At 35.6% G+C, this 15,155-nt stretch overlaps 2 protein-coding genes across 4 annotated transcripts; both read right to left on the bottom strand.

Annotated features, from left to right (window-relative positions):
- Nucleotides 1-961: 961 nt before the first annotated feature.
- Nucleotides 962-5,234, bottom strand: LOC111342195 (protein yippee-like 5). Of its 3 annotated transcripts, XR_016000773.1 has the most exons (8): nucleotides 4,995-5,234; nucleotides 4,460-4,503; nucleotides 4,031-4,070; nucleotides 3,264-3,332; nucleotides 2,941-2,973; nucleotides 2,316-2,420; nucleotides 1,428-1,800; nucleotides 962-1,358 (listed from the first exon to the last, which is right to left on the bottom strand). XR_016000773.1 is itself a non-coding variant. In XM_088758968.1 (7 exons), the coding sequence occupies exons 1-6, from the start codon at nucleotides 5,091-5,093 to the stop codon at nucleotides 2,343-2,345; spliced, it is 363 nt and encodes a 120-aa protein (XP_088615094.1). In that variant the 5' UTR covers nucleotides 5,094-5,234; the 3' UTR covers nucleotides 962-1,800; nucleotides 2,316-2,342. The 3 variants fall into 3 exon arrangements, 2 of the variants coding, with proteins under 2 accessions (XP_088615094.1, XP_022804979.1); XM_088758968.1 differs by having other exon boundaries at nucleotides 962-1,800; XM_022949244.2 differs by lacking the exon at nucleotides 2,316-2,420 and having other exon boundaries at nucleotides 962-1,800; nucleotides 4,995-5,233.
- A 918-nt stretch (nucleotides 5,235-6,152) lies between these two features.
- On the bottom strand, nucleotides 6,153-11,258 carry LOC111342196 (protein yippee-like 5). The gene is made up of 6 exons (XM_022949245.2): nucleotides 11,021-11,258; nucleotides 10,061-10,104; nucleotides 9,607-9,646; nucleotides 8,315-8,383; nucleotides 8,108-8,140; nucleotides 6,153-7,996 (listed from the first exon to the last, which is right to left on the bottom strand). The coding sequence occupies exons 1-6, from the start codon at nucleotides 11,117-11,119 to the stop codon at nucleotides 7,928-7,930; spliced, it is 354 nt and encodes a 117-aa protein (XP_022804980.1). The 5' UTR covers nucleotides 11,120-11,258; the 3' UTR covers nucleotides 6,153-7,927.
- Nucleotides 11,259-15,155: the final 3,897 nt, after the last annotated feature.

Here is a 15,155-nt window from a genome sequence, read left to right as displayed (position 1 = left end):
ATTTTCAATTCAAAATGATCCTCACATTGGCCCTTGAAGAATCTTTTGTGAGCCCTCATCTACAATAAGCTTTCTATGGAAGTGGGGGCCTTGGGCTGATTACAGTATAGATGAAGTCCAAACTAGTAAACCACCCTGAAAGCAAAGTGCCATGAACATGGAATCTGTTGAACTCCAAGTGTATACAACAGGTACTGTCTAACAGACAGAGGGGACATGCATGAGAAAAGAATGACCATAGGTATTTAGAAGAAATCCTGAAAAGAAATAGCTGTTGATGTCGTGCAAGTGCTGTAATGATTACAGCTGAGATTGTCGATTTATTGTCTTATCCTGAAACATGACCAAAACCTGTGAGTTGTAAAGCCCTTACCTGGGTGAAAATTCCTGCAATTCACACAAATTTAAACAAGTTCATCACCTTTAATAATTCAAACCTAGTAAAAAAAAACTTGATTACAGCAACAGAAATGAGCTGGGGGAGCAGTCCCATTCCAAAGTGTTGCTGGGAATTGTTAGAAAACTCTCATGAAATGCAACAAATCCCAACAAAGCTATAAATCTACAAAATTGTAAGGTTGAAATGAAAGAAAAGATGGGTTGACCTTTTAGAAGTAGATTTCATTTTTTACTCAAGCAAAATTTAAAAATGCTCAGAAGTTCCCTTGCAATCAAAATGTTCTCTATTAGGTGTCAGTTACTTTTCTCTTAGTTGAAATTTAAAAACGATCTCTGACTAAAATGGTTAAAAACGAGCTACAATGTTTTTACTTTTCTCTTACTCTGCCAATTTACAAGTTAGTTTTTAATAGTTTATTAATATATACAATCTACCAACAATAATTCAAAGATTAACCTTGGATATCAGTAACCCAGCCCCCCTCACCTGATCTTATCCATTTCTGTAATGAGTGAAATTACAACAATGTAGTAAGTCAAAACACAAATAGTCTTAGAAACCGATAAATACAAAATAAACGTTTAATTTACGTTACTTATCCCTGATACAAGAATAAAGTAAAATTGTTTGTAAGGAACTATATTCTGCAAAATTAAGTTTCATGTTGATGTTACTTATGGCAAAGCTGTTCTTTTGTGCTCAAAAGTGAAATATATTAGAATTTACCAATTAACATGTGACATGTACAATATATATATTTAGTATAATTTCAGAGCTGAGCAAAGAGTTTCCAGCAATCTGATTGGTTGACCGGTTCCTTATATGACGCTATATAAACCGCTCCATGTGGTTTATATGAAATGTTAAAATAAAAAGTTAATAAATGTTACTAAAATGTTATGATTTTAGAAATTTCTCTGTTGTTCAACTCTGAAATTATACTAAAACAATTATTTGCCTCAGGTTCGGTGAATATTGTCGAATAATCCCCTCGACTTTGTCTCAGGGATTATTCGACAATATTCACCTCACCTTCGGTGAATAATTGTTAAGTATTCAGTATCAACCTTATGTACTGGGAAATTTGCAACTTTTAATTACTGCAATTTAGCAGGTAACTGTCATAAAAGCCATACACCCTAAAATTGGAAGCAAGTGGTTCAGAGTTGCCCTTGTCCTCGTTTTATAATATAATTCCTAGATAGTTAAAAGATAGAATATCTTATTCCTGACAGGTTCCTGCTTTGGCCAAAGTATTATCTTAACTATTTTACATAAAACAAATTTCAGCATTGAAACCGAACAGTTAACAAAGTAAAATGCTAGTTATCAAAGTCACCAATTTCTTCAATTCCCTCACTTTCAGTCACCAAAGCCCTCTCCAGAATAACTTGTCCCTCCTACATTCATTACACAACAGAAGATAGAGAAATTATTTTTAGTTTTATGTGTGACACATTTCCATTGTAAGATATAGATAATTTCCTATATTTTACTTGAAGAAGCTGTCCCATGCATCTAAGCTTTTGAAAAATAATGTAAAATAAATTAACTGGAGCATGGTTAGTTTTCCATGAAAAATCATGTATGGCTGTGATTTGATAACCTATAATGAGTAAAATTTTTCATCCCAACACATTCAGCATTTACATTTAGTGACTTGTACACCAGTGTCTTTTCCTATCTCCTTTTTCCTGTTCTGGATTGCTACTACAGCACTCCTTTTTTTCCCTTAGTAAAGAGCAGGGACTATGCCCTGAATATGGGGGCAAAAACTATGCCCTGAATATGGGGGCAAAAACTATGCCCTGAATATGGGGGCAAAAACTTTGGGTAAGAACAGACTGAGAAGAGACCCAGACAAAGCATCTCAGCCCAAACCCTTCACGCCATGTCACATTATTCATTTCCTTGCCTTCATGGTCCTATGACCGCATCCCGGTTAGCTCAATGGATAGAGCACTGGACTGTTGTGCGGGAGGTCGAGGGTTCGAGCCCCGGCCGGACCAACACTCAGGGTCTTAAAATAATTGAGAAGAATTTGCTACCTTTCTATAACATCAAGAAATGGTTAGATATTCTAGTCTTCTCAGATAGGGACGAATAAATGGAGGTCCCGTCTCTTGCAGGGTTGGGGTAGGAGACGTTAATTTCCCACACACGAGATTACTGTGTGATGGATGTCCTCCCCTGGGGTGGGATGGGTGGGAGGGTGAGATCGATGGACTGAAGCAGCTGCCAGAGGCGTCTGATATGCTGACGTCTGTTCTCAACCTTAAACTGCACCCGTAATTCAGCCTTAGGCTGCAAGCGGTCAGAAATACTATATTATTTATTTATTTATTCATAAAAAGCTGGCCACTGAACTGGTTTAACCAGTTAAGTAAAAGTAGGGTATGGGGTGGGGAATGATAGACCCATTCTGGAAGTTTAATAACCTAATAATATAATAATACTACTTTATTATTTATATTGCACATAAGTCTATATGCATATAATCTAATGCGCAGTAACCTTAGATTAATCAAAGTTCATTGTACCTTGTATTGTTGGCTCTCCTCTGTTGCATATTCCTGAGATGATAAAGATGGGATTGAGTTAAAAATGAAAACAATAGCTTCCTCTATCTGCTGTTGTTTCAACTGTAGCAACAGTTACTTAGTAATGGAATAGATTATTGTAATAAGAGTGCTCTTGAGGCCTGGGTGTTCATGTTTCAAAACAGTACTGCATTTGCTCAGTTAATCAATTAATCAACCAAAGGTATTTTAGAAAGAATCCTCAGAATCCTAAAAAACAATCCTGCGGTTTTGTTTCCTGAAGACATAATTTTAAAAAACATTAAGTGCTCCCAAACACTTACATACATCCACCCAAGTTTTGAATCACAGTTCTTACAAAAGACATCCCTGACCATGTGCCTTCCAGTAAGCTATAGAAAGAATTTGAAAAAAGGGAAAATTATCAGCAAATGGAAAATGAAATTCAAAATGAACCACATATTGCTACAGATACAATTCACAAGCTTCAGATTGCAAATAACAGAATCCACAGGAAAATAGCGAAGAAGTTTTTAAGTTGCATGTGACAGGGATCTAAGGAATGCCTAGATGTTTTATTATTATAAATTTCCACTTTTTCTAGTTATAAAGGGAGGTCCTTTTACCCTGCTGCCACACCTATATATCCTACCTCCAAATTATCATAACTAATTTGCCTGGAAAGGTGCAGCAGCTGGAGGGGGAGAATTAACAATCAGATCTTTGGAGCTAAAGGATTAAACCAGTAATATATATATATCTTATTAACCAAGCACGAGGGCCATACTGGGACAATATTGGCCTGAGGTCTTGACAGTACGAACCGAGCACAGCTCGGTCTGTACAAAAAAGACCGAGGGCCAAAATTCTTCCAGTACGGTCCCGAGCAAGGCTTAGTTAATAGGAGATTTATTATACGACTGAAGTTCAAAGGGACACAAGTGCGGTATCATTCAGGACCATTCGGGATAGTGCCCGGTCCAATACTGAGAGAATATTGACCGGCAATAGAGCATTTTGATTGGTTGATTTTAGTTATTGGCCCTCTGACTGCCCGAGTCGTGTAATAAAACAACATACAATAACATACCATCACTCTATCTTGAACATTGCTGAATGTTAAATTAACCCTGTAAAATGAAGACAGAGGAAATCTGTTCAGCTTTGACTTTTTTTAAGTCACCATCAGCTGCAAATTTTGCATTAATTCACTATCCAAGCATTGGATTTTTCAAAGAACATCTTTAAAGACTTGAAAAACAATAGTTCTCCGATAAGTTCTAAACACTCAACTATAAAAGAGTGATTATTGATAGTAAAAATTATAAGAATTTTTCACTCTTAAGATTGACAAGACAATTATTTTTCACGGCAAAATATCGGTATTATTATATGATCATGCTCCTCTTGGTACTACTGGCTTTGGGCTTTGTTTTCAACAATGTCAACGATGACGATGATGAAAATGATGATAAAAACAGTAATGATAAAAAAAAAAGAAAAAAAAAAACACACTCACACTTTCTTGAACAAAAATGCCCTTCCGGTGGCTCCATTGAATCTCTGATGAGCGTGTTAATGGTACAGCCCCAAAAAAAGAACATAAGCTTTCAATAAACTGAGAACGGACTGCAGGACTGTGGTCCTATCCAGAAATTATTTTCAGTCAAAAATATCTCATCAAATTAACACTTGATGGCTGAAAAAAGGCATGGACTAGATTTTCAATTTCATTCATTCCAAAACTCATAAAGTTTCAACGCCGAAGAATGATTGATAATAGCTGTTGAGAAATCATCGGGGAGATATTTTCAAAAAGACTTATAACAGCCCTTTGATATCGATTGCTGGGAAAAGTACACATTTCATAAACAAAAAGCTAGATCAGAAGTGAGTAATTCGCTCGGTAGATCTCCAAAACAAAACAAAATTAAAAGATGGCATCATGTTAAAACGAGGCGTGCAAAGCGTCCTCCAATTTCTAAACTGCCTGAGTAAAAATCAACCCCCACAGTGGAAGACAAGAAGCTAGTATCTATTATTCGCCTACGTACCATTGATGTCAACTCCGATCTGTTCGTCAAAGCAGTATCACAGTTCGCGCAAGAATACAACGTGACTCCGCCGGGGTGATTAAGAAATATGCGACCCATATTTCTTTGTTGGCTTTCAGAGGGCTAGTTTTAAAATCGAACGATAAATGCACACAAACACCCAGCCCAGGCTACGGGAAAAGTCCTCTAACTGCGAACCTTGCTCTTCTTTGTTTTGGTTCGCAATTCACGTGACGTTAAGAGCTGGTACCTCAGATCAACCTAATATTCCGAACGCCGATTGGTCAGCAATTGTTTTTGTCACTTGGATTAAACTTCCGGTTTTTCCGGTGCGCGTTCTGTTTCCGGTTTTGCGTTACTTCAGAAAACTAATGACTTTTCGCAGTGAGCCATCAGTAATATATGGTTTTATAATAGTGACATGTGTCCTTCTCATGCAGTCCACTTGGCTAGAATTATGGAAATTCTCATGTAAAACACACCAGCGTTTCGACTCATTCTTTTATTGTACTTAATAAAAGAGTAGTTTCCCCGTGTTGTGTTGTACTAGTTGAGAGACAAAAACTCCGGGATTTGTTACATTTTCTTCTGCCAGTTTTTCCTGCCAGCTGAAAGCACAAAATAAAGGATATCATCTAAGATGGCACTGTACTAAATTTCTGCTTCGTGTACAGCCAAAAAATATTTCCTTTTTTGAATAAAAAGTTCCTAAATTTTCATTTTAATATGCCTTAAAACAATTTCTGTTGAGAAAGACTTTTCGATTGTACCAATGTGTTTTTGACCAACTTTTTCTCGTGGTATCATTCATTTATCAATCGTGAAGTATGATCGCTCAGGCGAGAGTAGTCCTGGAATGATGTTTTATCGAAACTACTGACCGGCCTTAGTAGAAGTCATTAGAGTTGAGTGAACAATTGTTCATAAACCAAACTACAACTTTGGTTTGAAAAACTGATTACTCAGTTTAGCATTGAAGTGGCTGTCAGACTCAAATGGCCATTGTCCGTTGATTAGTCAGGCAGTTTCGATCAGTCGGGTAAGGTTTATTTGTTCTGTTTGGTCCGTTGGTGACCTGCATGTTTTTTTTCTTGTGCTCAATCTGAAAGAACAAATTGCTGAAAAATAGTTATGCTTATAATTGAAGTCAACAACAAAGACTGTCCACAAATCCATTTTATTTCATTTGTTAATATAACAGATCTTTAATAAGTAAGCCTACAAACAGGCCATCTTGACTAAAAATGCAGTAAATAGTTTTATTATTGAGATAAAATCATGCCAGTTAAAGGTCTGAGAGGAAAGTTAGTTTTGTTTGCTCAAACTTATACCCACACCTTACTGCAATATGAAAAAGATTTCTCAAAATTTTCATTTAACATGCATATAAAATTTTGATGGTGATGAGGTTATTGTCAATAATTTGAAAGGTATCTTTGAGGGAATGTCCACAAGGCATCACACTTTAACTTTCTGGTTGCATGCAACCAGAAAGTTGTTCAATCCCCACAGTGTTGCAAGTGTCTTGAAGGGTAAATTATTCCTGAAATAGTTTTATGGCAACGTGAACATTAAATCCCACCCATAAGCACAATGACCAGCGCCTGCCTATAATTATTGTAAGAGGGATAAATCAAAACATTCAAAAACTTGAACTAATCACACTGTTTACCCATTTGAGTAAACATTGAGGTTGTTACAATTTCAGGTACTAACTCATTATAATAATCATTAATTATTTGAAGAAAAATCAGACACTGATCACTCTTGTTTATATTGAAGTGAACCACAAATGTAAAGAGATTGTATTACAGTTCTGTTTAACACAAATAGGTAGTGTGAAAATCAATGCAATTAACAGATAGCCTCACATAAGTATCCAGTAAATTTCACATAAAGAAACCCAAAATTGACTCATTTCTTCATTAAATACTTTGAATCCAAACTTAAACATCCCTGCAACATGTCCTTCTACAAATAATTGCAATTAGTCCGCAAGTAACGCAAAGTTATGATTCATAATTTAAATATCCATTTGGAACTTAGTATGAATAAAGCTTCACTAACTTATAGCTTAGAATTTCAATTTGCTATGTACAAAGTTTACATACAAATGCTTATTAAACCTGTCAGCAATGTTATCTAAAATATTTACAATCATTTCAATGGCACACACTATGTTACACCTGTGTTGAAGGGTGAGAAGATGTGAGAAGCAGTATCCAGTTAAGATACCTATTACAAATGGTCAATAATGTAAAAACTGATTTTAGAGTTCAAACAACAAAGTTATACAAATCTGAACAGAAGTATCGCTGGAAGTGTAATAATATCAAAGTGACATTTGTTTTTCTCATGATGCACTTAATAGTCCATTTTACAGTTGTGTGCTTGGTTGCCAAGCCTTTGAATGGGAGTGAGGCTAGAGATGACCTTGTTATGATACAAACCTTGCTGCCTTTCAAATGTAAATCACTTTGTTATCATGCTAACTAGATAGAGGTCTCTATCACAACAAGGTCATCTTTAGCCTCACTCTGAATCAAAGGCTTGGCAACTAAGTACACAACTGTAAAATGGCCTATTCATATGTAAAGACAAACACTGACAAACAGCCACAGTAGGGCGTCATTGTACACTGTATGTTGTCAAACTGTTGTGCTTCACATTGAAAGTGGCTGTATCATGAGAAGTCAAGAAAACACTTTATCATTGATGTACTCCACCACTTTGAATTATAATAACTGTTAGCTTAACTGTGTCTCATCAATATGAAAAACTACAACCTTTTTCTATGATATAAAATCAAACTGTTTAACAATCTGAAACTAATGTACTTCTCAAGAAATTGGTCTATTTGCTACCTTAGCTATATAAGTGCTACAAATTATCCTTGGTCTTAAATTTTTTGTGAAATGCAATGGAGCAGTCAACTAGTCACCAATCTCTTCAATTCCTTCACTCTCAGTCACCAGCGCTCGCTCCAGAATAACTTGACCTTCCTGAAAATACAGAATATTTGTTCTTAAAAATGTATTACTATGTTAGGCATCTGCAATAATTTAACCATGTATCCATGATTGTGTCAATGTAGAAATGAAAATAAAGCTAACCTTGTACTGTTGGCTCTCTTCTGTTGCATATTCCTGTCATCGCAAAGAGAAAGGTACAAAAGATACACCATTAATTAAACAGCTAGTAGCTATTTTAAAACAATTTGAAACAATTTGTGTCCCTTCTAATTTTTTTTCCAATTTACATAGGTATCAGCTGAACAACATTTGTAAACAAACATACAGTTAACAGTAACTGTTACTTACATACATCCACCCCAGTTTTGTATCACAGTTCTTGCAGTAAACATCTCGAACCATGTGCCTCCCAGTAAGCTATAACCACAAACAAGCACAAATTAAGTTGGAGCCGAAGTCACAGAAAGATTAGGCTTTTGATAAATCTTTTGTAAACAACAGAAAAGAAGTGTTTATCAGAGGTTAAGTCTTTGTTTTCAATAGGGGACCATTTCAAAGAGCTACTTTCTCTTGAATTTGTAACTTTTTAGAAAACACAATTTCAGAAACTGTGTTTGTTGACCACTGTAATAGTAAGCAAACTTTGGTAAGTGAATGTTATTTGAAGGCAAATTGCAGTAAAGAAATTCTAGCCATACAAACACTGCTGTTGGAAAGCTACACCATAGACAGCTGACTCTAACTTGGGAGTAACTTCAGCTCGCATAAGACTAAGATTTACTCCCAAAATCACTCCTCCAAAAAATTTTCTTCCACATGGACAGAACATTTGCTAGGAATTACACAATAGGATTGTATTCACCTTGAGAGTTAGATTTTAATCCATATATATATATATATATATATGGAATAAAATCTATATATATATATTTAACAATTATTCCACAAGCGCGCGTTGGATATGAGATGATAGATAGCCAACGAGGCACGTAGTGCCGAGTTGGCTATAATCATCTCATATCCAACAAGCGCAAGTGGAATAATAGTTTTATTAAAAATGTTGAATTAAATTATTAAATTTTATTAAATTTTTAGCTCCCTTTTAATTTTAAGCTTACACGTACGCTTACCATATTTGTAGATTATGGTATATTGGCTGATATACCATAATGGCTAAGCCAATAAAAAGTCTTGAATTGCATTATCCAATGATCTAGTTTTTAACAAATAGATTTTAATCCATAACTGCATATATATATCTATATATATATATATAGGGGCGGGTACCCTAAACAAAAGGAACGAACTGGCGAGTGCGTGCCAGCACTCATCTAAATATCTGATAAGGCTGCTCAAACCACATACTTAAAAGGTCCGTTAGTCAACTAGTGCCTTATCCACCTGACGAGAGAGGACTTTTCCTTTCGAAACAGATCTGTAGTATCAAGTTTTAATTTTTATTTTCCTAAATAATTGTTTACAAAGCTCCATATGATTGTAGAGCACTCTGCGATTCACAGATAAGGTTTTTTACATTTTTACATTTATATATGTAGTTATATATATATATATATATATATATATATATATATATATATGGATCAGTCTATATGGATTTAGATAAACCTGGATCAACCTACCATCACTCTGTCTTGAACTTCACTGTAAGACAAATTCACCCTATAACAAACAATATAAAGGCAATCTTAGCTTAATGATGTTGAGGAGAAGAGGTCCCTGGTACATTTGGAGTAAATGTATACAGGCTTCTAAAGGCACAAATGTTGGGTAGCCACTTCTTTTAGGTATCCCCCCAAGTTACTAGCCTTTAATTATTGGTATCCTTTGCTTTGAGGTTAAGGAATAGGCATCATGTCAAATTAAAAATTATTTTTCTCATTGATCTTTTCCTGTTGATTAAAATTCATCCCTGATCTTTGGACCCAGAGCTTAACGAAAAACATGTTATCTGTAAGATATTTTTCTTGATAAAGGGAAAAACTAATAATTGTTAAAGTATATGAAAAGACTTTTTCATGAATTACTGCATTATTGTATTTAATAATGATCAGAATGACAATTAAGAACACTCACACTTTCTTGAAGAGGAATGCTCTTCCAGTGGCTCCTGTAAATTTCTATTGGTATTTAAGAAACAATTAAACAAATTGACTGTTCATTCCATCAATGTAAACACTGCCAGACAACCCCAATAAACTAATAATCTTTCAAGTAATTTTAAATCCCAAATTAAAGTAAGTAGTTTATTTGACTAAGATTCTGTACAGAGGTGTTGCTCATTGTTTTTTGTGATACCCCTAATATGTGGAACCTGTATAATTGGAGCAGTCAGCCTGTATCAAGCAGTCACCTTACTATTCCCCATTGGTGACCGCTCAATACAAGTTTCACTGTATACTGCTAACCTTATCAAATTTTATGGTTATTAGTAACATCAAAATGTACTGGGGAAAAATGGACGACATATCTTTAAAGGTATTTTTTTCATGTTTTTAAATAAACGTGTCAATCTTCAGTTATAAACTATTAATTTCTCTCAGCAATTGATGTGAAGGAAGGAACAAGGCCACAAAGGGAACAAAACTGTGACTTTCAAATGCGCTGTCAACCGAAACACAAACATGAGTTTTATGACAATAGTTCAACTGAACTAACACACCAAATTCAAAGTGGAAAATCATCTTCTTTCCATAACTTTTTCATTGCGTGCAAACCAGCAACCGCAGAATTTATATTAGTAACGCAACAGCCAATGAACTGTAATTATTCCTCATCAGAGAGTACACAGAGCCAATATAATACAAATAAATTTAATTACAATGTTGAAAGCGATTTTTTTAATTCCACAAGCGAAAAGGAATTGAAGGGAAAAGTAAAACATTACTTGAAGAAGTACCTAAGATCTTGTTTATTACTCGTCAATGATAGTCCTAGCAGAAAGATATTCTACCCTGTGAAACTTATGGGCTGATAAATCGGACACTTCGATCTAATATTTATTATTTTCCTGTCACTACTCGTAGCTAAGCTTACCATCGATGTTAGTTGGGATCGATTCGTCAAAGCAGTGTCGCAGTTCGCGCAAGAATAAAGTCTAGCTCCTCCAGGATGGGCAAGAAATATGCGACCCATGCTTTTTGTGCTCTTTCTGGAAGCAATTCAGACTAAAATCTTCAAGAATAAGCTATATTCACAAAAAATAAACAGCGATCCAAATCTTTTGCCGCGAACTATAATTCTCGCTCCTCTTTGTTTTGGTCTACAAGGCACGTGATCACAATGTGCCAACATTATTGGTGAAAACTAGACGATGATATCACCGTACGTGCAGCGGATCAAAAGCTCTGCTCTCACCCGTCCCCAAAGACAAAACTTGCAAGTGTTGGGACATCCAACATTCATCGTCTGTCAACTATTTTTAATAGGTTGCATATAATTCCCCGCTGAAAAGTCGTGTATAGGGGGAACAAGTAGAAATCGGTTTATAAAGCTATACTTAGGGGGAGAGGAGTAGGTGGAAATAACAAAGATCGCGAGTGACGTAGAGAGAAAACAAAGAACACAAAAGAAGAGGTCCTAGGAAAATAAAGAAAATAGACAGTCAAAGACTGCATATGGCTACTCATATTGCACAATTTATTTAGCATTGGAAAGGACTAGAGGTTGTGAAATGACGCTAGAAGGTAGTGTTGCAGAGTATTTGTCTCACATGCAAATCAGAAAAGCTGCCACATCCCACGTATTTATAAGTACCCTGTTCCACAAGAGAAAGATGAATTGAGAATATACCGTCTGACATTCAATCAATGATTAAATGGTAGCAAATAATAATATTAACAATAATAATAAAGAAAACAAAAGTAATATGAGAATAGTTTAAGGGGTTAGCTTGAGAGCCTCGTGGTTCCCCTATCCTCTGGGCCTAACAATGATTACATATGCTTCTTTTATACCGTCTGTTAATTATAAATAATATCTTATTTTATTGCAATTCCATTTTTTGAGACTTTTGTTTTATACACAGTACCCATGTTGCCTTCTCCTTGTGTGATACAATGACAGGGCTTTTAATTCATTTCGCGCAGTTTTAATTTTGTTTTCCTTCACGAGAGAGAAGCAATGCGTTAATTTCTTCTGCGTGTTTTTCTTTACCGGTAAATTAGAGTGCAGCATCATCATCTTTGCGTTCTTTTATTACAATTCCTTTAAAAGAGGATAGCTAAAAACAGTTATTCATTTATTCACGTAATTTCAAAATGATGCCTTACAAAAGTATGTCTTTATTACTGAGATCTACTACTTTAAATGATAACATTATTTCAAATTATCTTTTTTCGTGTGTCAGAGAAATTTTCCGGTCATCTAAAAGTTCCTAAAATTCAGTAGTTGGGAATTTTTCCGTCTTGTTACATGCTAATCCGTCGCTCACAATGCTTTTCGTTTAGCTTGAATCTTGATTAGCTGGCTGGGCGTGTAACAGAATTCCGCGCCAAGTCTGTGACGTAGCAGCCGATTATTGGCTGCAGTTGTTAATCCATATTCATCAGAAATTGCTGAATTTTCGGCAAACCATAACTTAACGTTTCGCTCTCAGTAGAAAGAATATGACTCTGGACCTGTAAAAGAAGCGATGAAACCACTCTTGTGCCATTACAACAACAGGTGAGCATCATCTTTGGAATATATCGCCTTAAACTCTTTCAGAGATCTAAATGAGTCGTGTTATCTCAATTTAACGACGAAGCACGAATCGGTTGCTCGGTCTGAGCGGCTCTTAAACTCTTAAATTAGGGTGTTCGCTTCGAGAAAAGCAGAATCGAACCTTTGGTTGTAAATACTTTCAGTGAGGCACTCAAATAAAAAGTTTTTGCTTGCTAAACCTACTGGGGACTTAATTTTTCATTTTCGTATCTGTATTTGAATGCAGCCACATGGAGGTCTTGAGCGGTCATTGCCTCATTGTAAATTAAAATTTAAAAAATTTCTTGTTTTCCTTTTACCTATAATTTTGCCTAAGAGCCAAGCAACCACGAAGAATTTTAATTTTTAGTTTTCGTTTTCATAGAGGGTAAGCATTCCCCGATCACATTCATATTTTCTACTTTCAGGAGGAATAATTTTGTCAAAAGGATGGAAGAAAAAAAAATTGGAGACGACGCTGGAATCACTGATGTTTTTATGGATACTTCAAAGATAAGAACTTGAAAATTATTTAGCTAAATAGTAATACTAGCAAAAATGATGACCCTTTTTTTTTGTCTAATTATTGTACGAAGTCTTCCTTCTTTTACCAATTGTCTTGGAAAGGATAAAACTGATTAGATGATTTAATTTGATTTAATTTGATTTGATTTAATCACTTTCACCAGAGTGTGGTGAGGGTCGCACAACAGAGCGAGGCTCCTTATTAAGTGCGCCCTATATCCTACCCATCCCACCCCAGGGGAGGACATCCATCACACAGTAATCTCGTGTGTGGGAAATTAACGTCTCCTACCCCAACCCTGCAGGAGACGGGACCTCCATTTATTCGTCCCTATCCGAGAAGACTAGAATATCTAACCATTTCTTGATGTTATAGAAAGGTAGCAAATTCTTCTCAATTATTTTTAAGACCCTGAGTGTTGGTCCGGCCGGGGCTCGAACCCTCGACCTCCCGCACAACAGTCCAGCGCTCTATCCATTTGAGCTAACCGGGAGGCGGTTAAGTAAACAGTTGAGTAAACAGCTCTCGATTAGCCACCATTTTTGGAATAGTTTATGTTACAGGTTGTGATGCAGACCGTGAGCGATCATGTTAACTATTTGAACTGCCAGTTATAATTTGGTGTAAATTATTTCAGATAATCTCGTTTCATTGAAGCAATCGGAAACTGTCGACATGATCTTGACTACAGAATGCTGAAACTTAAATCATAATATTCGAAGCACTGATTGCTCATTTTTTCGGTTTGTGTAACAGTTCCTATCACAGTTACATCCAAGTTGATGTCACGCAAATGTGATTTCGAAGTTGCACTGGAACAAAATACTTCGCCCGAACAAAATACCAAATGAAATTCAAATTGAAAACTTTTGACGAATTTAATTGATTTTTCGTGTTTTTTTTTTTTACGTCAAAATCACATTACTGAACACTATTGACTAGCACTGTCTTCAAATACTGACTTTGAAAAGCTGCTATACCAACGTAAAGAAGAATTTCACACCCAATGAAAACAGATGTCGGAACCTTGCAAACGACTTCAAAAAAACAAACGCGGTCACCAAAGGACCAAACAGAACAAACTAATCTTACCGCTGATCAAAACTGCCTGACTATTCAACGGAGATGGCTATTTGAGTCTGACAGCCACTTCAGTACTGCAATCAGTTTTTTACAAACCAAAGTGGTAATGTTTTGTCTATAAACAATTTTTCACTCGACTCCAATGACTTAGCTTCTACTAACGCCGGTCAGTAGTTTCAACAAAACATCATTCCAGGAATACTCTCACCCGCGGTCGGGCGATCGTACTTCACGATTGACAAATAAACGAAACCAGGCAAAAAAATTGGTCACAAACACATTGACACAATTGAAAATTCATTCTCAGCATAAATTGTATTAAGGCTTATTAAGACAAAAATTTCGGAACTTTTATTCAAAAAAGGAAATTTTTTTTTTGTCGAACACGAAGCAAGAATTTAGTACAGTGCCATCTTAGATGATATCCCGCTTGATTTTGTGCCATCAGTTGGATTCTGTTTCTCTTTGGAAGTAATATATGTTTTAAAAATCTACCGGTAATGCTAGTTTAAATTGATTCCTTTATACGACGAAGGAAATAGATTTTTGTATTTCGAGAAAAGTTTACGGGGTAGAAATAAAGATTATGAATTGTTTCGCAAATCGATAAAAAATGACTAGTTTATGAATTGGGCGAAAGTCGATGTGAACATTCGAACGAATTTTTTATTAACTAATATATGGGTCTATCGCCGACAATTTGTTGCAATGAAAGATCATGCTTGTCTCGCACTAGCAAAAAAAATATTTTCTAATTTGCTCATCGGGATTTTTAAATTTTGGGTGAAACAAGTTAATTTTTCTGGACACGCTTTGGAATCAGAAACACAAGTCAAACAAAATTACTCTACGTATGATGCACGATCCTCGCAGTAGATA

The sequence above is a fragment of the Stylophora pistillata genome, chromosome 4 (assembly GCF_964205215.1).
Source record: "Stylophora pistillata chromosome 4, jaStyPist1.2, whole genome shotgun sequence".
Lineage (NCBI taxonomy): Eukaryota > Metazoa > Cnidaria > Anthozoa > Scleractinia > Pocilloporidae > Stylophora > Stylophora pistillata.
The sequence above is the reverse complement of the archived record's forward strand: the minus strand, read 5'-3'. Positions and strand labels throughout refer to the sequence as shown.

Bases quoted from the DNA above. Each gene is read 5' to 3' on its own strand.
- LOC111342195 (XM_088758968.1), bottom strand. From the start codon at position 5,093: ATGGGTCGCATATTTCTTAATCACCCCGGCGGAGTCACGTTGTATTCT. The intron at 4,504-4,994 runs GTACGTAGGCGA...CACGCTCATCAG, and splicing joins GATCGGAGTTGACATCAATG to AGATTCAATGGAGCCACCGG. The intron at 2,974-3,263 runs GTAAGTGTTTGG...TTATCATCTCAG, and splicing joins CAAAACTTGGGTGGATGTAT to GAATATGCAACAGAGGAGAG.
- LOC111342196 (XM_022949245.2), bottom strand. From the start codon at position 11,119: ATGGGTCGCATATTTCTTGCCCATCCTGGAGGAGCTAGACTTTATTCT. The intron at 8,384-9,606 runs GTAGGTTGATCC...TTGTGGTTATAG, and splicing joins AAGTTCAAGACAGAGTGATG to CTTACTGGGAGGCACATGGT. The intron at 7,997-8,107 runs GTTAGCTTTATT...CTGTATTTTCAG, and splicing joins AAGAGAGCCAACAGTACAAG to GAAGGTCAAGTTATTCTGGA.